The sequence below is a fragment of the Scyliorhinus canicula genome, chromosome 10 (genome assembly GCF_902713615.1).
Source record: "Scyliorhinus canicula chromosome 10, sScyCan1.1, whole genome shotgun sequence".
Classification (NCBI taxonomy): Eukaryota; Metazoa; Chordata; class Chondrichthyes; order Carcharhiniformes; family Scyliorhinidae; genus Scyliorhinus; species Scyliorhinus canicula.
Window position 1 is genome coordinate 81,762,614 of NC_052155.1, and position 24,306 is coordinate 81,786,919.

Here is a 24,306-nt window from a genome sequence, read left to right on the forward strand (position 1 = left end):
AAAGAATTTTTGTTTCAGATGGTTGTCTTTAGTACACTCAAGTAAGCTTTCGGGTCGAGATTTTGGCTTTCCAGTCTGTACTGGTTTTAACTGTAGACTAGATTCATTCAGGTCTCTGCAGTTTCAGAAATAAAGCAGCTCACAGCTGGAAAAAACATGTGAGAGAGCAAATCCTTTTCTCTGTGTCCAGGTCTGAACTTTGTTTTCCTTAGGTTTCTGGAAATTATCCCACTCAGACAGGATCCAATCACCACATATTAATTGGCAGAATACAGCCTTTAGGCCAATTCATTGGCCACCAGCCAACCAATCGAACCGATTCCCACCTCATCTCTCAGATGCCACAAAGTCTTGGTTTTTCTGTCCAAAGCTAGCCGAGTATTCTCTGTTGCAACTTTTGAATTCCATTCTTTCCCTGCTCGACTTTAAAGTACATGTCCATTTATCAAAATGATAACAGCAAAAATAGAGAAAGGGGAAATAAGGAAATCAACATGAAGGACTCTTACAAGGTTTTAATTTAATACTTCATCTATGCTCTCTGCCTCAATGAGTAAATCCTATTTTTGCCTAATTGGCCCTACTTCTCCTCTTACAATCCTTTTACTATATATATTATATATGCCTATATATTAAAGACTTTGGAATTCCTTTCATTGTTGGTTTCTGGTCTCTTTTTATATTCCCTCTTTGCTTCTCTTATTTGCTTTTTCACCTTCCTTCTGAATTTTCTGTATTCACACTGGTTTTAAATTGTGCTTTCTACCTGACATTGTCATTCGCACAATTTTTCTTCTTCTTTCTTTCTTTATTTTGCCTTTGTCATTCACGGAGCTTTGAATTTGTTAGCCTTAACCTTTCTCTTTGCGAGAAAATACATTGACTGTACTTGAACGTTCGAAGGGAGCCCTTTATTCAACTATCATCTTTCCTGCCACCCTTGGACTCCAATTTATTCGGCCCAGTTCCATTTTTATTCCATTGAAGTTGCTGATTCCCTATTTAATTATTCTTACTCCAGATTGTTCTTTGTCCTTTTCCATTGTCGCTTACATCGTTTTGATACCATGATCACTGTCACTGTGGAGACAAAGTCCCGTATTCACATTGAGGATACCTTCCATCGTGTTGTGTGGCCCTACCACCATGCCTAATGGGATAGACTTCGAACAGATCTAGCAACTCGAGACTGGGCATCCATGAGGCGCTGTGGGCCACCAGCAGCAGCAGAATTGTATTGAACCGCAATCTGCAACTTCAGGGCCCACTCCATCATAAGCAACAGACCAGGGGGTCAACCCTGGTTCAATGAAGAGTGCAGGAGAGCATGCCAGGAGCATCATCAGGCATACAAAAAATGAGGTGTTGACCTGGTGAAGCTACAACACCGCATTAGTTGTGTGCCAAACAGCATAAGCAGCAAGTAATACGCAGAGCTAAGCGATTCCACAATGAATCCATCAGATCTAAGCCCTTCAGTCCTGGCACATCCACCCGTGAATGGTGATGGACAATTAAACAACTCACTGGAGGAAAAGGCTCCACAAATATCCCCATCCTCAATGATGGAGGGGCCCAGCACATATGTGCAAAAGGGAAGGCTGAGGCATTCGCAACAATCTTCAGCCAGAAGTGTCGAGTGGCTGATCCATCTCGGTCTCTCCAATCTCGGTCTCTCCAGAGGTCCCCAGCATCACAGATGTCAGTCTTCAGCCTACACTATTCACTCCACGTGATATCAAGAAATGGCTGAAGGCACTGGATACTGCAAAGGCTATGGACCCTGACAATATCCCAGCAATAGTACTTGAGCTCCAGAACTTGTTGCATCCCAGCCAAGCTGTTCCAGTACAGTTACAACACTGGCATCTACCCAGCAATGCGGAAACTTTCCCACATGTGTGTCCTGTGCATAAGAAACAGGACAAATCCAACCCAGCCAATTACCGCCCTATCCGTCTACTCTACATCAGCAAAGTGATGGAAGGAGTCATCAAAGTGCTATCAAGAGGTACTTACTCAGCAATAACCTGCTCACGGATGCCAGGTTCTGCCAGGATCACTCAGCTCCTGACCTCATTGCAGCCTTGACTCAAAAATGGACAAAAGAGCTGAATGCCAAAGGTGAGGTGAGAGTGACTGCCCTTGACATCAAGGCAGCATTTGACCGACTATGGCATCAAGGGGCCCTAATGAGTCAATGGGAATCCGGGAGAAACTCCCCATTGATTGGAATTATATCTGGCACAAAGGAAGATGGTTGTGGTGGTTGGACGTCAATCATCTCTGCTCCAGGACATCACTGCAGGAGTTCCTCAGGGTGTATCCTCGGCCCAGCCATCTTCAGCTGCTTCATCAATGCCCTCACTTCCATCATAAGGTCAGAAGTGAGGATGTTTGCGAATATTCAGCACCATTCGCGACTCCTCAGATAATGAAGCAGTTCATGTCCAAATGCACCAAGACCTCGACAATATCCAGGCTTTGCTTGGGCTGACAAGTGGCAAGTTGCATTTGCACTCTACAAGCGCAAGGCAATGACAATCTCCTACTTCTACAAGAGAGGATCTAACTACTGCCCCATAACATTCAATGGCATTATCATCGCCGAATCCCCCACAATCAACATCGTGGGGGGTTACCATTGATCTGAAACTGAACTGGACTAGCTGCGTTAATTCTGTGGCTACCAAGGTAGGCCAAAGGCTAGGAATCGTATGGCGAGTAACTCGCCTCCTGACCCCTCCCCCCAAAGCCTGTCCACCATCTACAAGGCACAAGTCAGTGTAATTGAATACTATCCACTTATCTGGATGAGAGCAGCTCTAACAATACGCTCAAGATGCTCAACGATATCTAGGACAAAGCAGCCAGCTTGATTGCTCCCCCTTCCGCAAACAATCAAACCCTCCACACCACTGATGAACAGTGGCAGCCGGGTGTACCATCTACAAGATACACTGCAGGAACCAAGGTTCCTTCGACAGCACCTTCCAAACCCACGGCCACTACTGGTAGCACAGTGGTTGGCACTATTGCTTCACAGCGCCAGTGTCCCAGGTTTGATTCCCGGCTTGGGTCACTGTCTGTGCTGAGTTTGCACGTTCTCCCTGTGTCTGCGTGGGTTTCCTCCAGGTGCTCCTGTATCCTCCCACAAGTCCCGAAGGAAGTGCTTGTTAGGTGAATTGGACATTCTGAATTCTCCCTCTGTGCACCCAAACAGGCACCGGAATGTGGCGACTGGGGGCTTTCGACAGTAACTTCATTGCAGTGTTAATCTAAGCCTACTTGTGACAATAAAGATTATTATTTATCTAGAAGGACAAGAGCAGCAGATTCCTGGGAACCCCACCACCTAGAGGTTTCCCTCCAAGTCATTCACCACCCTGACTTGGAAATATATCGCCCTTCACTGTCGCTGGGGAAATATCCTGGAACTCCCTCCCCAACAGCACAGTGGGTGTACTACACCTGAAGGACTGCAGTGGTTCAATAAAGTAACCCATCACCACCTTCTGAAGGGCAATTGGGGATGGGCAATAAATGCTGGCCTAACCAGTGATGCCCGTAATCCATAAATTAATTTTTAAAAAGTGTCCTACTGACACTGGATTCACTTGGACGCCAATGAACTAGGTCTAGTACTGCCTCCTTTTGCAATGGACTGGAAACATACTACTGTAGAAAATTTTCCCAAAGTCTAGCAACTCTTGCCCCTCTCTGCCCTTTATCCTACTCCTCCCCAGCCTATATTTAGATAAAATCCCCCATTACAACTACTCTATAACTTTTGCACGTCTTGGTAATTTCATTGCAAATGTGTTCCTCTCCATCCTTCTCACTATTTGATGGACTGTAGGTTACACGGAGTAATGTAATTGCACCTTTTTTGTTCTTTGGCTTCCCGGGGAAGGGGGGGGGGGGGGGGGGGTGGCAGTCTTTCTCCAGCGCTGCAATGTCCTCAGTACAGCTACCTCTCCACCTTTTCTTCCTTTCCTGTGTTTTCTGAACATCTTTTCTCCAGGAATTCTTTACACCCAGTCTGCCCTTTGAGCTAGGTCTCTTGTTACAGCCAAATTGTATTTCCACATGGCAATCTGTGTCTACCTTCCCAATCTTATTTACCACTAACACTCTGTCCATTCACCTACATGCACCATAACCTTGAATTTGACGTTTATTACTTTCTCCCTTACTCTGACATCACCTATTAACTTATTTAGGGCTGTCTATCTCTCCCAATATTCCCGGCACCTTGATATTATTCTCTGATGTCATCCCTGGTTCCAGCACCCCTGTCAAGTTAGTTTAAACCCTCCCAATGGCATTGGTAAATTGTTCCACAAGGAACTCTGTCCCGGTTCTGTTTAGGTGTAACTGGTCAAGCCTGTACCTGTCCTGCCTCCACCAGAGCTGGTCCCAATGTCCTAGGAATCTAAAGGCCTCCCACCTTCACTTTCCAGCCATTCATTCATTTGCTTCATCCTCCTATTTCTATACTCATATGTACATGATACTGGGAGTAACCTGGAGATTACTACTTTTGAGGTCCTGTTTACTGATTTCCCACCTAGCTCCCTAAACTCTGAAGGACCCATTCCACTTTCTGCCCGTGTAATTTGTACCTTTGCAGACCATGATTGCTGGCTGTTCACCCTTCCTCCTCTCGATGCTTTGCAGCCACCCAGTGACATCCTTGACCCTGGCACCAACCATTCTGTGTTTGTGTCTGTGACCGCAGAAATGCTTGTCTACATTCAAATCCCCTATCATTGTTGCTGTCCCAGTCTTCCTTGTACTTTATTCTGCTGAACTATCTCTGGTGCCATGGATATCTCTGGCTTTACTCCCTATATTCACCATCACTCATCAGTATTTCAAACTGAACGTTGGTTGCAGAGTGGGATACACTGAGGGGGCTCCGCCTGTTTCTACCTTGCTAGTGGTCACCCATTCCCTATCTCACTGCATAGTCTTAAGCTACGGTGGCCACATCTATAAAGGTGCTATGCACAAAGCCCTCAACCTAACGGATGCTCCACAGTGACGCCAGCTGTTTCTCAAGTTTCAAAATCTGGAATGCAAGCTGCTGTAACTGACCACCTTTTCTGAAGAAATAGTTATCCAGGACACAGCGTCCTGGGATTCCTACATAGTACAGGATGTGCACAGCAGGTACTTTGGTGCAGCATGTGGAGCAGCCTTGCCATTTCTTTAGTCAATATCCTTGTTACTTTTAATAAACCGTATTACAAATAAACCTAATATTCATAATTCTTACTACAAGTTTTACCTCCACATAATTTACCAGTTGTAAACATATTTAAAATGACATTGCAGGCTGCTTTTGCTATTTAACATCACTTTAATTCATGTAATTATTGGCTTTAACAACGGATTATGATCAGTGTTGTGAAAAATAAATGTTTTTTGTTGCAGTATATGTTTAAAATTGTTTCAAAACTTAAATGGTTTATTTAAATATTTATCCCATACTACTTTGTGTTCAGTATGAGTTAGTTATTCTAGGGCATAGGATCAAGTACACTAATTAAGCTAATGTATTTTGATGCTGAATGGTCTGACTGGTAAAAGTTCATCTGACCAACAGTAAAATGTCACGGTGCTTTTGCTGTGCTATGTGATTGACACAGGAGCATACAGTAAAGAGACTAGAAACAATAGGCTCTCCTGTACAGGTAAATTGCAGTTGTTGCTGTCTTCGGTTTGTTTATCATAATTTGTGCATTATCTTTTGTTTCAGTGTTTAAAAATACCATACTGCACCACCACTGTTTTTGAAGTCATAGGAATGTCATTTTACTATTGAAACAAATTCAGGCATACGGTGTAGTGTAATTATTTAATTTCTTCTAATTAATATATATATGGAAGTTAACATTAAGGCCAATGTATTATGGGGTCTATCTGAGACTAAATTATTTTGATCCTAAAAGCAAGGAATACTCTTTATTTTCCAAGTATTTGAATTTTAATATTAACTTAAATCTGCTGTTTATTCAGAATTGATTTTGAAGGTAGGCTGTGATAAAACCTTACTAATTCCCCCCTATATCTGTGATGCCACTTACGAGATGGTGGGAATACAATCTCATGGAGTGGTGGCCCTTGAATTCACAACTAAATGCTCCCCTTCATAGACTTCCTTCTGATTGGTTCCTTCCATATGTTTGTGCTTTCATTATATGTTCCGATCCAAGTTACTCGTTGAAGGGAAATTTTACTTAATGATAGAGTATCTATTTGATCCAGATACACCACCAGCTGTACAAACCAGCTGAATTACTCACCACATTAAATGGGTCATATAAATGGGAATGCCCCAGTTGATTTTAAATAGTACAATTTCAATTCATTTTCTCCTGCAAATCACTACTTTTAAAAAAAGTCAGTTTCTCAGTGGTTTGGATATACAAATAGCATTTGATAAGCAAATAGCACTTGGACATTTGCAAACCGTGTATCTCAAATTATTTTTACCTTATTCTTTGCACAAACATTATTTATTTTCCAGTTGTTAAACGTTTTTTACTTGCGGTTGTACTACTAATTTCCCTTCCAGTTCTTCAGCCAATTATTTTAAATCTACATTCTCTAGTTAGCGACCGACTTGCCAGTGGAACTGTTTTTCACATTGGTCCTGCCATATTTGTCCTATCAAGACCCCTCCATAATTTTGAATGCCTGCATTAGGTCTCCTCTGCTTGAGGAAGGATAATCCCAGCATCTCCAATCTCGTCACAGCTTAAATCCTTCATCCTGTACCCTCTCCAAAGCTTTAATATCCTTCCTAAATTGTGTGCTCAGAGTTGTTCAATACTACAGAGGCTTAACCAGATTGACTTGTTTTCATCGTCAATTAAATTCTCAAATCACTGAAATTGGCTAATTTCATTGGATATTTTCCAATTGGTTATTTTCACTTTTGATTTTTATATCCTCTTCCATACCTAACTTAACCTAATTATAATATAATCACAATTACCTAAATGTTCTCCCACTGAAACAAGCTCCAGTTGACCAACATCATTCCCTAGAACTGGATCCTTATGGGGTTAAGAACATACAACCTTCTTGTATGCTGTCCCTTTGTAGAATTGTGATATTGTTGATCTATCATCTAACCCTGCCATATCACCTCACCGCCACACCCCTACTGCCACCCTCCCTAGTCTTTTTCTCTTCATTGCCTTTCCTGAATACATTGCAGCGGAAATGTTTAGTTTCCATTGCGGCCTGTGTTTAAGCGTGGTCTCCTTTACAACCACTATATCATAACCCCATGTGGCAACTTGCACTTGTAACTTGTCAACCTTATTTGTAACACTCCCTTGCATCAATATGTATGTCTTCTAACACCCTCCTTTGCTTCTTTTCCTCCCTAATTCCTGCTCTGTCTACACTTTTTTGTTCTATTGATGTTTATTACTCAGGTTTTCTATGCGCCTCATCTCTCCTCTGCTGCTGATGTGACCTATTGCCCCTCCCCCTGCTAGGTCAATTATTAGTAGTTAGTAATTAGTTAGTACATTTGTATTTCTGCAGGAGTATGTGGCTGCTGTGGTGCTTTCCGCCCACGATACAAACGTCTAGTAGATAACATCTTTCCTGAAGATCCAAAGGTAAGTGAATAATGTAACAGAACTTTCAGTTGTGTTCTTTTTAAATCAAAATGTTTAACTCTCCTGTTCTAGTTGAACTTCATGGAGCTGCAACTACTATAAAACTCAAAATAAATTTACTGAATTTGATCTAGTTTTCCTCAACCAGGGCTAATGTGGTAAATGGTGAGCATTTTTTGTGTGAAGTGATTATCTTCAAGATCATTAAATGTTGCAGGCTTGGTATATTTACTAGTCAACATGGCCCAATATACTTCAAAAGCAGCATTTTAGACTATTACCTGTGACAATTACTTTTGGTTCAGATTGGCACATTCAAGTCACTCAATCAGCACCTGGATTTTGAAAAATTGCTCACATTTTTCATTTGTAGGGAAGTGAGAGAATTAGTGAGAGGAGTGTTTGTGATAGTGGGAAAATAAAATCTGTGTATACACACCAGGCAGTAATGATCATCATTATACCTTTCACAATGTTTCAAGTAGTTCATTGACCTATTGTTGTTGCTCTTGCTGTGTTATTGCAGCATGATTGATATTGATTGTGACATATTTCAACAAGAAAAACAAACAAACTGTATGTTGCACTGCTACTACTAGGTGATTGGTTCTGAATTGCAGTGGATGAAAGCAGCCTTCCTGAAAGGATCATTTTGTTTATCCTCTCAATATGATGGTTGTCACCAAATGACTTTCCTGCATTGCACTGTTTTATATGAACTTATTCGCTGCTAGAGATGAAATTTGTCACCTGCCTATTTAGTCCAAGAATTGCAGCATAACCTTTAGTAATAAAAAAGTAACTTCGGGTGGCAGGGGTGGTGTGGCATCAAATCACAAGACCAAGTGAAGATCAATGCTTTATTTGGACCGAGTAACTCAATTACCAATTTGTGCAACAGCTGCCTTCACAGATGTACTTTTTGATTTCATGTTCACTGGTATTAATGCACTATGGTACTTGAATTAATCATATTTCTGAAAAAAGAGCCATACTATTGAAGGTCTCCATCTTGCACTCAGCACAGACGCAAGAATACCAAATTTCAAAGGTAACCTTAAATTGTACTGCATGAGAAAAGGCTTGTTTTTAAAAAAATAATTTTTATTCAAATTTTCACATTTTCACAAAAAAGAAAACAATAACAGAAAATTCTAAGAACAAAAAAAAACAGAACCCCCCCCCCCGCCGTAAATACAAAAGAGAAACAATAAATTAACGCCCGTCATTGGCAAAAAACAGATATTCAACCCAAAACAATAACAGAGACAACCCCCCCCCCAATGTACCTAAATACCTAAAGGTGTTCCCCGGGGGAAGCCTGAACTTCCCTTCCAGCTCACCCAGGCACGCTAACTTCCCGTCTATGAACAGGTCCCCCAGCCTCCTGACACCTGCCCTGTGCCAACTCGGGAACCCGCCATCAATTCTCCCCGGAACAAACCGGTGGTTCCCCGTATCGGTGACGCCATCGAGGCCCCCACCTCCCCCCTGTGCTGCCTCCATTGCCCCCAAATCTTGAGGGTAGCTGTCACCACCGGGCTCGTGGTATACCTCGTCGGAGGGAGCGGCAGCGGCGCCGTTGCAAGTGCTTCCAGGCTCGTACCCACACAGGATGCCATCTCCAGCCTCTTCCATGCTGCCCCCTCCCCGTCCATTACCCACTTACTGTGGGTAACATTGCTGTGTTGGCAGCCCAATAATACCCACAGAGGTTGGGCAACGCCAGCCCCCCCCCCCCCCCCCCCCCATCCCTGCCCCGCTCCAAGAACACCCGTCTCACCCTTGGAGTCCCGTGTGCCCACACAAACCCCGTAATGCTCCTGTTAACCCGCCTGAAAAAGGCCTTCGGGATAAGGATGGGGAGGCACTGGAACAGAAACCTCGGGAGTACCGTCATCTTGACTGACTGCACCCTACCTGCCAAAGACAGCGGCAGCATGTCCCACCTCTTAAACTCCTCCTCCATTTGCTCTACCATCCTTGTGAGGTTTAGCTTATGCAAGGCCCCCCAGCTCCTGGCCATCTGAACCCCCAAGTACCTGAAGCTCCTCTCCGCCCTTTTCAGTGGGAGCCTCCCAATCCCCCCCTCCTGGTCCCCCGGGTGTACCACAAACCGCTCTCTTTTCCCAAAGTTAAGCTTATACCCTGAGAAATCCCCAAATTCCCGGAGAATCCCCATCACCACCGGCATTCCCCCCACCGGGTCCGCCACATACAACAATAGGTCATCCGCATAGAGCGACACTCGGTGCTCCTCCCCACATCCCCCAACTCACTCAGCGCCATAGCCAGGGATTCAATTGCCAGCGCAAAACATAGGGGGGGGACAGGAGACACCCCTGCCTCGTCCCTCGGTATAGTCGAAAATACTCCGACCTCCTCTTATTCGTGGCCACACTCGCCATCGGGGCCTCATACAACAGCCTCACCTGACTGACAAACCCCTCCCCAAATCCGAACCTTTCCAGTAGCTCCCACAAGTACTCCCACTCGACCCTATCAAAGGCCCTCTCCGCATCTAGCACCACCACTATCTCCGCCTCCCCTTCCACCGCCGGCATCATAATAACGTTCAAGAGCCTCCGTATATTAGTGTTCAGCTGCGCCTCCTTCACAAACCCCGTTTGATCCTCGTGGATAATCTGCGGCACACAATCTTCTATCCTCGTGGCTACGATCTTTGCCAACAACTTGGCGTCCACATTCAGGAGTGAGATCGGCCTGTATGACCCACACTGCAGGGGATCCTTGTCTCGCTTAAGGATCAAGGAGATCAGCGCCCGAGATATCGTCAGGGGCAAAGGCCCCCCCCCCCCCGCTCCCTCGCCTCATTGAAGGTCCTAACCAACAGGGGGCCCACCAGGTCTGCATACGCCTTGTAAAATCCCTGAAGACCCAATTAATGTCTACCCCCCTCCGCACCATATTTCCTCCCCGGTCCTTAACTCCACCAATCTCCCGAGCCGCATCCCGCTTACGGAGCTGGTGTGCCAGCATCATACTCGCCTTCTCCCCATACTCGTACACCACACCCTGAGCCTTTCTCCATTGAGCCTCCGCCTTTCTGGTGGTCAACAAGTCGAACTAAGCACGAAGGCTGCGCCGCTCCCTCAGCAATCCCTCCTCCGGGGCCTCCGCGTACCTCCTGTCCACCCTCACCATCTCCCCCACCAATCTCTCCCTTTCTCTCTGCTCCCCACCTCCCTGTGGGCCCGAATGGAGATCAACTCTCCCCGCACCACTGCCTTCAGTGCCTCCCAGACCGTCCCCACTCGGACCTCCCCATTATCGTTGGCCTCCAGGTACCTCTCGATGCATCCTCGAACCTGCCCCCCACCTCCTCGTCTGTCAGCAACCCCACCTCCAAGCACCACAACGGGCGCTGGTCCCTCTCCTCCCCCAGCTTGAGGTCCACCCAATGCGGGGCATGGTCAGAAATGGCTATCGCCGAGTACTCAGCGTCTACTACCTCGGCAATCAGCACCCTACTCAAAACAAAGAAGTCGATCCGGGAGTAGGCCTTATGCACATGGGAGAAGTATGAAAATTCCCTGGCCCTCGGCCTCACGAACCTCCAAAGATCCAGCCCTCCCATCTGGTCCATAAACCCCCTCAGCACCTTAGCCGCCGCAGGCCTCCTACCCATCCTAGAACTGGATCGATCCAGTGGCGGATCCAGCACCGTGTTGAAATCCCCCCCACCCCCATTATCAGGCCCCCCACCTCCAAATCTGGAATCCGGCCCAACTTGCGCCGCATGAAACACGCATCATCCCAGTTCGGGGCATATACATTGACCAGCACCACCCGCTCCCCTTGCAGCTTGCCGCTCACCATCACGTACCTCCCGCCGCTGTCTGCCACCACACCCGACGCCTCAAACGACACCCTCTTCCCCACCAGGATCGCCACCCCCCGGTTTTTTGCATCCAGCCCCGAATTAAACACTTGGCCCACCCATCCCTTCCTCAACCTGACCTGATCCGCCACCTTCAGGTGCGTCTCCTGAAGCATAGCCACGTCCGCCTTCAGCCCCCTCAGGTGCGCGAACACGCGGGACCATTTGACCGGCCCATTCAGTCTCCTCACATTCCAGGTGTTCAGCCGGATCGGAGGGCCACCTGCCCCCCTCCCCCGTCGACTAGCCATCACCCTTCCGTAGTCCGCCACGTGCATGCGCCCCCCGCTCAGCCCGTTCCCCACAGCGACAGACCGCCATCCTGATCCCCTCTGCACGCACCAGCTCCTTCTTGGCCATTCTAGCAGCAACCCGGTATCCCCCCCTCTTCTCCCTCCCACCCTCCCCATCCACCCCCCAAGCTAGGGCCCCCCTAGCTGCGTAACTCCGGTCATTGTACTTCCGTAAGTCAGCCGACTCCTGCTGACCCCGGCTGCTCCCGCCACCCCAATTACCCTCCCCAGTGTCCCCCAACCATTCCCCCAATGCCGACCCCGCCCCCTGCTTCTCCAGCACGGGAGAGAGGCCTGCGGCCCCCATCCCAAGCCCCGCCCCCCCGACCCAAAATGCAGCAAGGCAGGCACATGACCCAACAGGGTCGCAAACCCCACCCAAACCCGTAACCAGTGAAATAATAAAAATCCCAACATGATATGATAAAACACCCAAGTAAACAGATAACAGTCCCGAAAAGCAGAAAAGAAAAGGCAAGACAGCAAAAATCAAGAAAAAAAAACATCGTCCAATAGAACAAAAAAGAGCGAAAGGATATCAAGGAGGACAAAGCCTCCGGGCTGCGTACAACGTTCCCCAGTCCTCAGTTCAAGTCCAGCTTCTCTGCCTGGACAAAAGTCCAGGCCTCCTCTGGGGAGTCAAAATAAAGTTGGCGGTCTTTATAAGTGACCCACAGGCGTGCCGGCTGTAACAGGCCAAACTTGACCCCCTTCTTGTGGAGCACTGCCTTCGCCCGGTTAAACCCAGCCCATCTCTTCGCCACCCCCACACTGCAGTCCTGGTAAACCCTGATCTCCGTATTCTCCCACTTACTTCTCCTCTCCCTCTTCGTCCAACGAAGCACACACTCACGGTCGACCAAGCATTGAAATCGGACCAGCACCGCCCTGGGTGGCTCGTTCGGCCCGGGCTTCCGCAGCCGCACCCGATGGGCACTCTCCAGCTCTAGGGGTCCCCGGAACGACCCCACGCCCATCAGCGAGTTCAGCATCAGGACCACATAGTCCCCCAAATCCGAACCTTGCAGCCCCTCCGGGACGCCCAAAATCCGCAGATTCTTCCGGCGGGAGCGGTTCTCCATCTCCTCCATCCTTGCCAACCATTTCTTGTGAAGCGCCTCGTGCGACTCCACCTTCACCACCAGGCCGAGGAGTTCGTCCTCGTTCTCCGAAGCCTTTTGCTGCAGCTCCCGAATCTCTGCCGCCTGAGTCGCCCCGAGCCTGTCCAACGATGTCCTCAACCGATCTCAGCTTTTAGTTCCTGGAAGGAGCGCAGCAGCAGCTCCTGCTGCTCCCTTGCCCACTGCTGCCATCTTGTCCTTTCTGCCTAGCACCTTCTTCTGCCGTAAAGTTGATTTTCTGGTCGCTCCACTTCTAGTCCAGCCCATCCACCGGCCGCCAAGCGGCGAGGCTGCGTTCCCACCTGGGGAAAAATCAAATCAGCGCCGTTGCGGGTCCTTAAAAGAGCCCTTGGTGAGATATTTTCTAGTTGTTCCCTTTGCTGCTAGAATCCAGCTTTCACAAGGGCCCTCAGGTCAGCGTAAGGCCTCTAACACAGCCCTTCCCTCGCCTGCATGCTGGCTTTGTCTCTCTGCTGCAGCCCCAGCCAAATCCTACACTGTTTCTGCGGGACTGGAAACCAAGAAACATATCATTGCTGGGTGAAAAAACTCCTCCTACATTCACTTGTACTTTTTCATAAAAATTCCACTCCATATTGCTTAAAAAAGAGCTCTTTTCTGTGATCTTAGCAGAAGCTGCCGTGTGCGTGACCACTCACTCCATGGTGCACACCAGAAGTGAGAAAAGGCTTGTTGATTGGGTAGTGAGTCGGTTCTGACCAATCGAGCAACCAAAGCCTGGTTGGAGCACAAAAAAAACAAAAAAAAACATGCTGATCGAGAAGATTCTCGACCATGCTTCAGAAATTCTTCTCTTCCTGCCTTTTACACTAGTGTTTTCCTAGTCCATGTTTGAATAGTTAAAGTCCCCATTATCATTATTCTGTAATGTGGAGATGGCGGTGTTGGACTGGGGTGAGCATAGTATGAAGTCTTACAACATCAGGTTAAAGTCCAACAGGTTTGTTTCAAATCACTAGCTTTCGGAGCACTGCTCCTTCCTTCACCTCGACTCCATCTACTGCGATGCTATTTCTACTGTGCTATCTATCTCTTCCAAAAACGTGCGCATCTTGCTTCTCCTCTCTAATACATTCTGTGCCCATCCCCTTGCTTAATTAGTTTGCCCCTCAGCAGCACTAGCAAACCTCCCTGTAACGACATTGGTCGCAGGTCTGTTAAAATGACCCGCCCTCCCCGATGCCACAGGAATCTAAAACCCACCCTCCTGAACAATCTCTGCCACTCATTCACCTAATCTATCCACCTGTTTCTGCATTCGCAAGCATATGACATCAGAAACAATCTGGGGATCATTACCTTTTGATGTTCGTGGAATCCCTACAGTACAGATGGAGGCCATTCGACCCATCGAGTCTGCACCGACCCTCCGAAAGAGCACCCTACCTAGGCCCACTTCCCGCCCTTTCCCGTAACCCCACCTAACTTGCAAATCTTTGTGACACTAAGGGGCAAATTAGCATGGTCAATCCACCTTAACTGCACAGCTTTGGACTATGAGGAAATCGGAGCACCCGGAGGAAACAAACACAGACACTAGGAGAACGTGCAAACTCCACACAACCAAGGCTGGAATTGAACTTGGGTCCCTGGCACTGAGGCTGCAGTGCTATCCACTGTGCCATTGTGTCACCCCTATGTACTCTTTTGCTGGATCCCTAAAATCTGTTTACAGAATCTAATCCCTTTTCTCGCATATGTCATTAGTACTGATATGGTCCATGACTCCTAGTTGTTCAGTGTACCCTTTCAGAATATTCTGCAGCTGCTCAGTAACATCCTAGACCCTGGTATCAGGGAAGCAATATTCCATTCTTAAATCAGGTCTGTGACCGCTGAAGCACTTCTTTGTTCCCCTAACTGCTGAATCCTTACATTACTGGATTCTTGATCATCCTCCTCCTGCAGTGCAGGAGTGTATTCGGCTTTGACTGCACTCCCCTGCCCTCAGCATTATGAATACTGGTTAGAGAGCAAGATGCACAGGGCACTTGCACACCATATCTTGGGTTATTCCTCCTTGTCTGTTGGTCACCTATTCCCTCAATGCCTGTGCTCATACATTGACAAAAGTATGAATCTGAAGCCTGTCTTGTTCCCTAATCCATGTTTATTCCCTAATCCATGTTTATGCTGCACTGGAGTGCATGCTTTAACATTAAGAGCCTGTATTCCTAAACTGCTTCCAGAAACATACTGGAGTGACTTCAAGGTCTGAAACTCTTGTCCAGGCCATGATGCATCTTTCCTACATGGCAATTATGCCCTGCCATAATTCAATTAATTTGGTTAAATAAACTTATTGAAGTTTAAGATTGAAAACTTCAACTGTATTTAAAAAGACTGAAGTTATAATTATTCGAGTTCCTTATCTTTGTTCCTTACTGTAATACCAGGATGTTCGAGTTAGTAAGGTTAATGTAGGACTGGGGAAATAGAACCACCCACTGTATGATGTAGAGAGATACATGATAGTAGACAGGAGACAGAGTGGTGCAGCGAGAGTCTAAGCCAAGTATGAGTGATACCGAGATAGTGCTATACTTGGAGGTACGACTATAGTTGTGGGTTAACAGTAAACTCTTTATGTTCAAACACACACTTCCAGACCTAGTAGTGAGACACCAAACAACGTTACAGACATGGTGACAGCAGGGGGAGGATCCCAAAATTCCGAGGCAGCTAATGAACAAATCCATAACCTCAAAAATGGTGAAAGAATCCAGGATGTCAAGGCATGAAAATCTTCAGAAACCTGAAGCCTGACCTAATTTGAAGACACAGCTTTTTAGATCACCTAAAAAGAAGCTCCACTGCAGATGTGGAGGTTGAAGGGCAAAAGGAAGTCCACCTTACAACTCAGGGACTCTGCCAGAGCACCCGGAGAATGTTGCCAAACCTGATCAAATGCAGTGCCAAAGGACCCAACCAGCTCGTAAGGGTGGGCAAAGTTCAGAACTTATCCTTTTTTTTACAAAAAGACCAGGGCACTAATCAGGCAGAAAATATAGATTGCTTAACCAGCACAGGTGAAGGACTGCTGCAATATGCTCCAAAATTGGCACCATACCAGATGGCAGCTGAGCTCACATGCTTGAAAAAAATCATTTTAAAATAGTAAGAGCCTAAAAGCACCTTCCTATTAATTTTCTAAGCATAAAACAAAAACAATTACCTGGTCCAAACAGCTTTTTTGAAGATTTCCTGCATAATTAATTAGTTAGAGAATTGGACCTGTGATCAAAACTGGAGCCCGCCGAAACCCAAAAAGCATAGGAAGAAGAGATGAGAGTTTGCTAGATGTGGCACCATTTTGAAAGAAGAACGGATGTGGATAGTACATTTAAACCTCCAGACCAAATTAAGCTCATACAAAGGCCAAACCAGATATAAAATTAGGTGTAATGGAGAAAATCTTACAGGAGTACATCAGGATTAAATAGGAAATCTGGGGAAGTGCCAGTTAATGCCTTATTGTACGTGGTGAATTTGCTGATAATGTAATCATAAGACAAAGTATAGATGGATCCTCAACCACATTTGGTGAGATATTAAAAGCCTTTGACCAGTATTTTAAACTCCTAAGTTTTGGCAAAGGTATAAAGCACAAAAAGGGCAGGAGACCCAGGGCAAGAGAGACCATACTCGAGCAAAACACAAGATTGTCACCAGACATGGCAGTGCAATGACGTTCATGAGCTCATGAAGAGTTCCTGCAGAGGGAAAAAGAGCCAGAGAAGCAGCTGAAACGCTTAAAAATACAGCTTTTTGAAAATGCTGACACAGTACCTGAACTACACCACTGGTGCAGCATTGTGTGAGCAGATGACTGTGAATGGAGGAAAGTTATCTGATGTAACCCAAAAGCAACTCAAACTGTCAAAAGAAAATGAAGCTATTCGACAGGGAAATGTTCTTACCAATACTGAGTTGGTGGAACTCAACCAGAAGTACAGCCTGGCACAACAGGCAGAAAAAGTACTTGGAGAAGTCACTCCCCTGAAAGACTCTTTGAAGAATCAGTACATACTTAGAAAAAAGATGTTGAATACTAGAAAGATTTTTGAAATTACTGGTAGCGACAAAGCACTGCACTGAAGTGCACTGAGAGTTGGCAAGTGATCAACAAAAATGTATACAGTTGAAAGAACAGTTAATGATCCACCAAGATCAAATGCAAAAGGATTACATATTCCTTCAGCAGCTTGAAGAAATGAAAACTGTCTTAAACAGAATGGAAGAACAAAAGAAAAAAGTAGAGAGACACTTGAATCGCAAAACCCAAGGTAAAGCAATTGAGCTTTTCAATGAAAAATAAAAACTTTTGAAGTATTCACTTTCACATGCTTCAAGGTCCCTCAGGCCAAAGCTTATTCCTCTGGAAAATTACAAAACGAAGCAAAATTATTTTTATTTATCCAATTAAGGAGCATTTGGTGTGGCCAATCCACCTACCCTGCACATTTGTGGGTTGTGAGGGTGAGACCCACGCAGACACGGGGAAAATGGACAGTGACCTGGGGCTGGGATCGAACCCGGGTTCTCGGTGCCTTGAGACAGCAGTGCTAACCACTGCGCCATCGTGCTGCCCCAGTAAAATTGACTTTTCTGGCACTGGATGAACTGAAGCACCAGTTGGCAGAGAAGACTCTGCAATGTTCAATATTGCAGGAGGTACAAGAAAGAGGCTGAAGAAAAAACTGTGGCAATGAGAAGGCATTGTAAGGATAAGCCGTAAGAGCTTTCTAAGTAGCCGAGCAGATACCAAAGTCATGGGCAGCATGATTACAGAACTGAATGTGTTACAACCCCCTGGGTTAGTGCGTGGTCAATTCCATTCCCCACATGACCCGGAGTCGCAACACAATTGAATTACTAACCAATTCTTAGAAAAACACCCTGGCCCTTGGCTGCCGAATAATTAGTCACCAGGTTTGTAAATTTAAACACAATTAATTTTGCTAATAGCAATAACTATAATTAAATATGCAGCAAATATAACTGGTTAACTGTAATCTAATTCCTAACCCGCCCTCATTATATATACATACGCGCGCACCCACCACACACGGGCGCACCCACCACACACACACGCACCCACCACACACGCGCGCAGGAATTAGACTGTTAAGGAAAAACTGCTCCGTGTAGAGAACCAACTTTCACGTACGAAGGATGAGGTTGCTCATGAAAAATTAAAACTTGCTGAATTTCAAGAATCAGACAGTTCTATAAGGATTGTGAAAAATGCTTGGAACAGGAAAAGAAATTACTGATGAGCCAGAACAGTTGGTTGAAATGCAGAAATTAGCAACTGAAACTGATAAAACGGAACTTCATGAAAAGTGCAATGCAATTTTTGAACTTCAATACAATCTGAAGAATGTGCAAGGTGAGATGTGCAGTATGGAAGAACAAATACAGACTTTAATGGCAGGTAGAGAAAATTCTAATGAACATATGAAAGATCTCCGAGCGAATTGGAAATCTCTTGAGGAGCAGACAGTGACCATGGAAGAAAGACTCCAAAAGGAGGTGAAATTGTTAAGCCTGTACTGTCTTTGTGTTCTTTGTATCGCCCACAGTGCTCTCTGTCCCAAGAATTGCTTTAATTGGCCTTTTTCTTTGATGTAGAATGTTTTATTTAAAATTAAGTATGTTTAACCAGTCTTGAAAATAAAGCACCAGTGGGACTCTGCACACCAAATACGAAATGCAGGTCAACATGCTTCCTTCATGTGGTTTCAGTTGAGACAGAAAAACATTTTTTTTTGGATAAATTTGCTTCTAATTCGCTTGATTATTCCATTAATACATGTGTTAATAATTGAGGTGCTGCCTAGTTGTCAAAGCATTGCTAGCAGTATTAGCCTGCACCAGGTCTAAACTGACCAGCCTGAGAAAGGAATTGCTTGTATCGCATCAGTGAAGCGTGATCTTTAATGCTGGAGTTTTATTCCTAAATATTGCTATATTTCAGTTGATTATAATGCCCAAAGGTGTGGCTATCTTCAATCGGTTAACCACATGGATTTTGCTGAATTGGACTATTCGCTCTGTTGTCAATCTTTGCAGACTTACAGATAAAGTCCGTTTTTACCTGGCCACAGGATAAAATGCAAATGAGTCGAGGTTAATTTAGCGTAATTTCCATGTCTGAAACATTTGGAAATAAATAGATATGTATGACACCAGAATTTGATTCGCGATTGTAATTTAAAGATGTTTACAGTGCTGACTATAAATAATATTGGTTTATGATTGGTTACCTACGTTTCAGGTTTGGGTATTTTATCAATCAAGACCATGGGCATTGACTCTCTATTTTGGGAATGCATGGTGGAGACACTACTTCTTCGAGGCATCCCTCACCTTGAGCATTAAAAGGATTTTTAATTAATTTAGCTTTGGGTAAAATGCACAACACCAGGTCAGCATCTGGTGTATATAGACTAGACAACAAACCTTTTCAAGTCAATGTTGACCAATCTATTTCTTTTTATCAGGATGGTCTTGTGAAAGCTGACATGGAGAAGTTGACCTTCTATGCAGTCTCTGCTCCAGACAAACTGGATCGAATAGGGAAATATCTTGCGGAACGGCTCAGCCGGGATGTTGTCAGGCATAGATACGGGTAGGTAGTTTTCATGTTTAAAAATTGATTTATTTTCATAAATTCAATACAAATATGTAGGGCGGGATTCTCCGTTGCCCAACGCCGAAATCATAATCTGTGATCAGGCGGAGAATCGATTCCGCGGTGGAATTAGGGATGGTGCCGGTTTGCGATTCTCTGCTCCCTCCAAAATGGCATCATCGTGTCGCGAGCAGACGCAATGCCGTTGCCGGATCATCGGCCGCCCCACCCACGATGCTCCGCCCCCAATGGGCTGAGTTCCCGATGGCACGGGACATGTGTGGTCACACAAATCGTGAACCCAGCGTGGTGGCTGTGTCCAGCCCCGCCACACTTGGCTGCAATCTGTGCCCCTGGCTGGGGAGTTGGGGGGTGGGGGGCTCCTGCGAGGGCTGGGGGACTGGAGGGGGATGGCCAGGGGGTGGGCTGTGGGGATGCGGATGGCGGGTTGTGTCTGCTCACGGAGCAAAATGCGGGAGTTTCAGTCGCCAGTGGTGCTAGCCCCTCTGGTACTGCAATCAATGAGGGGTTTGCGCTGATTATTTTCACGAAAACCTCCCGCGGATTCTCCGTTCGTGTCAGCACGTAGCTGCAGGAACGGAGAATCTCGCTCCTAATCGTCAACAAAAATAATTATTTTAAGAAGTCAGTAGCTTAAAAAACTCAATATATACCAAGAGAAATAAATTGATGTAGGCAATTGCAGGATGTACAATCTCTGATTACTCATCTGGGTAAAACACTGTGATTTGCTGCACTGTTTCAGTGTCTTGAGAGTATAAGAAAAATGTTGAGAGGTGGCTAATTTTAAGACCTTGTTATTGAGATTGAATCAAGTTAAGAGCTTCTCATTCCCTGAGCACCTGATCTCACCATCTTCACAGTTAGTCGTGTGGTACAGAACTTGTGCATTGCTCTAAAAAGACACATGCTGTCATAGCTTTACATCATGCACTCATCAGAGGAGCATTACAATGATGGTAAATTTCTCAATAATTTATACTGCATTAGGAAAGAGTGCTGATTGGTAAAGGCGTTGCCATGGAGAATGCACCAGGGAACGGTTTTCCCCCAAGCTCTTGTTTAGTTGTAAATGGCACAAAAAAGAACAGCCCAGGATTTGAGCTGTTTTCAAACCCAACCTTTTGTTTCTCCGTCCCTTGAACCGTTCTGGTAAATCTCCTCTGCACCCTCTCCAAGGTGCTTGCCTCTCTCCAAAAGTAGTCTTTTATATTCTTTTGTTTACCTCCCACTGTTTGCTTGTATGTATATTTATTTTTTGTACCAAAATCTCAGGAAAAACATTTTTTTAAAAAAGGGCACCTGGGTGTCCCTGGGCTGGCATGAACAAGATGGGCTGAATTGCCTCCTTCTGTGCTGTAACTTTCTTATAATTCTATGAATGCAAACCTCTATTTGGGGCCTAACCAGAACTTTAAGTTCAGCATAACATTTGTACTTTTGGACTCGTTTCAATTAGAGAAGCCCAGGATCCCCTATGCTAGTGTTTTTCAAACTTTTTTCCCGGGACCCATGTTTACCAACGAGACGAGCATCAGAGCACACACACGACCCATGCTGGCCGACCTTCATGACAAACATCACGTTTGCTTACCATTAATTTGAAATGGGAGCCTGCTTGGTCCTCACGATTTCCCTTTAATCAGGTACAAAGGGGGAGCGGAAAATGCGCATATCAGGTGTAGAATTCAGCCAGCTCCTTTGTGTCCTCTTCATCTTTGTGAAAATGGAAAATGCAACCTCACACATGTAGGTCCTCATGAGTGACAAAACCATATCTCAAAATCATCTTCATACTGCTTTGAATCCGAGTGGCTGTTAACCAGAGGCCCTGGAGCTGTGTGCAGAGAAAACACGAGCACTGCTCTGACCTGCCATGAACTCTCCTGAGCTGTTAAGGAGATTTTGTTGTGAGATCCTGTCCAGTAGGTAAACTGCATATTGGAGTCTCTGGTTTCCTCCCACAAGTCCCGAAAGATGTGCTGTTGGGTAATTTGGACATTCTGAATTCTCTCTGTACCTGAACAGGCGTCGGAATGTGGCGACTAGGGGATTTTCACAATAACTTCATTGCAGTATTAATATGAGCCTACTTGTGACAGTAAAGAGTATTATTATTATTATAGCTCCTCTTGGTGTCCCCAGCACTGACCCTTGGGGAACGCTACTGTCTACCAACATCCAGTTCCAAAAAACCCATCTACCACAACTCACTGTTTTCTATCATGAAGCCATTTTTAAACTAATTGCACACTGGCCCACGGAGTCCACGTCTCAATTTTGTCAAGTCTTTCCTCTTGTTCCCTTTAAACCTCCTGCTCCTCATCCTCGATCTATGCCCCCTGGTTATTGACCCCTCCGCTGAAGGGAAAAGTTCCTTCCTATCTGCCCAACTATGCCCCTCATAATTTTATATGCCTCAATCAATTTGTGACCTCACTGGCACTGTTTGTATTAATGATCTAGACAATGCAATTTCAAAATTTGCGGATGACATAAAACTGAAGTACTGTGAACTGTTATGAGGGTTTGGTGGACTTCAGGACGTGGGCAAATTGATGGAAGAGGCAGATGCATGACAGATGAAATATAATGCAGAAAAATGAGAAGTGATTAATTTTGGTCGGAAGAACAAGACAAGGTAACCTAGATTAAGGGTGTAATTTTTTTAAAAGGTGCAGGAATGGAGAGACCTGGAGGCGTATGTGCATAAATTTTTGAAAGTGGCAGGGCAGTTTGAGAGGGTGATTAAAAAGGCAAATGGGTTCTTCATTTTTATACTAGAGGCATAGGGTACAAAAATAAGAAAGTTATTATGAACTTTTCTAAAACACTGGTTCAGCCTGAACTGGAGTATTACGTCCAATTCTGGGCCATTTACTTTAAGATGGATGTGGAAACTATGGAGAAGATAAAGGAAAGATCTGCAAGAATAGTTCCAGAAGAAGGATTTTGTTTGTATGGACGAACTAGAGAAGCTGGGACTGTTCTGCGAAAAGCGAAGGCTGAAAGGAGATATGACAGCGGTGCTCAAAATCATGAGGGGTCGAAAAAGAGTCTATAGCGAGAAACTGTTCACACTTGGAGAATTGAGAATCTGAGGAAACCAATATCAAGTGAATAACCAAATAATCTGCAATGAGAAAAGAACATTTTTTATTCAATGAATAGTTAATCTGGAATGAACTGTCTGAAGAATGTGGGAGAAGCAGATCTGATAATGGTTTTCAAAGGGGAATTTGATGAGCACTTGAAGTTAGAGAATTATCAAGGCTGTGGGGAATGGGACTAGTGAATTTGCATGACTGGCCAAATGACAGCCTTCTGCGTTGTAACTGTTCTATCATCCCAATTGATGCTCTGGCGTATTTGGATCTTTCAGTGGGACCATTGTTTGCTTTTTTAATATACTTTTTTTGAGTGTATCGATGGAAGTCATCAACATTTCTGGAGAGAGAAACAGAATTCATGTTTGAGGTTGATGACCGTTGTTAGAAATAGATCAAGTTTTAAGTACATAAGAACTAGGAACAGGGGTAGTCAAGTCAGCTGCTATAGCCCGTTCTGCCATTCAATATGATCATGGTTGATCTCCTCTCGATTTCCACTTTCTTGTCTGTTCTCCATAACTCTTCAACCCATTACAAGTTAAAATTCTGTACATCTCTTAAATTTGCTCAAGTCCCAGCATTCGCTGCACTGGGACTTCCACAGATCCTTTGAGAGAAGTAATTTCTCCTCATCTCTGTTGTAAATTTGCTATCCCTTATCCTAAAACTATGACCTCTTGTTCTAAACTGCTCCACGAGAGGAAGCATCTGTTCTATGTCTACTTTTGTTAATATCGTTTATCATCTTGTGTATCTCAAGTAGATCTCCCCTCGCTCTTCTAAACTCGAGAGTATAGACCTAAACTGCTCAATTTCTCTTCATAAGACCAACCCTTCCATCTCTGGAATCAATCTAGTGAACATCCTCTGAACTACCAATAATGCAACTACATCCCCCTCAAATAAGGGGACAAAATATGCACACACTACTCCAGGTGCTATCCCACCAATGCCTATACAGTTGCAGCAACACTTTCCTGCTTTTATACTCTATTCCTTTAGCTATAAAGGCCAAAATTCAATTTGCCTTCCTTATTACCTGCTGAACTGCGTACTAGTTTTCTGGGATTCATGCACGAGGATACTCCATACCCTCTGCACCAAAGCACTCTGATGTTTCTCTCCATTTCGCAAACAGGTTTTCTTTATGGTTTTCTGACCGAAAAGGATAACTTCACATTTATCCATGTTAATTCCATGTGCCAAATTTTAGCCCACTCACCTAACCTATCTATATCCATTTGTAAATGTATTATTTCCTCATTGCAATTTACTATCCCCCTATTTTAGTGTGATCTGCAAATTTGGCTATAGTACCTTCTATCCCTACATCCAAGTAATTTAGTATACATTATAAATAGTGGGACGTCCAAGGACCAAACCCTGACACTACCAGTTACATCTTGCCAACCAGAAAATGACCCATTTATCCTGGCTCTCTGCCTTCTGTCGGTTAACCAGTCTTGTATAAAAGCTAATAAATTATTCCTAATCCCATGTGATCTTACCTTGTGTATTAACCTTTTTGCGGTACCTTATCAAATGCCTTCTGGAAGTCT

General features: G+C 44.9%; 1 protein-coding gene across 8 annotated transcripts in view; it reads left to right on the forward strand.

Moving 5' to 3' along the window:
- The window catches only part of LOC119972479 (protein EFR3 homolog A-like), a 209,342-nt gene that overhangs the window by 53,520 nt on the left and 131,516 nt on the right, over positions 1–24,306 (forward strand). For all 8 annotated transcript variants that reach the window (XM_038809233.1, XM_038809236.1, XM_038809237.1 and 5 more), the window contains 2 exons: positions 7,567–7,643; positions 19,486–19,613. In XM_038809233.1, coding sequence (XP_038665161.1) covers positions 7,567–7,643; positions 19,486–19,613 — 205 coding nt within the window. The remainder of the gene's footprint in view (positions 1–7,566; positions 7,644–19,485; positions 19,614–24,306) is intronic.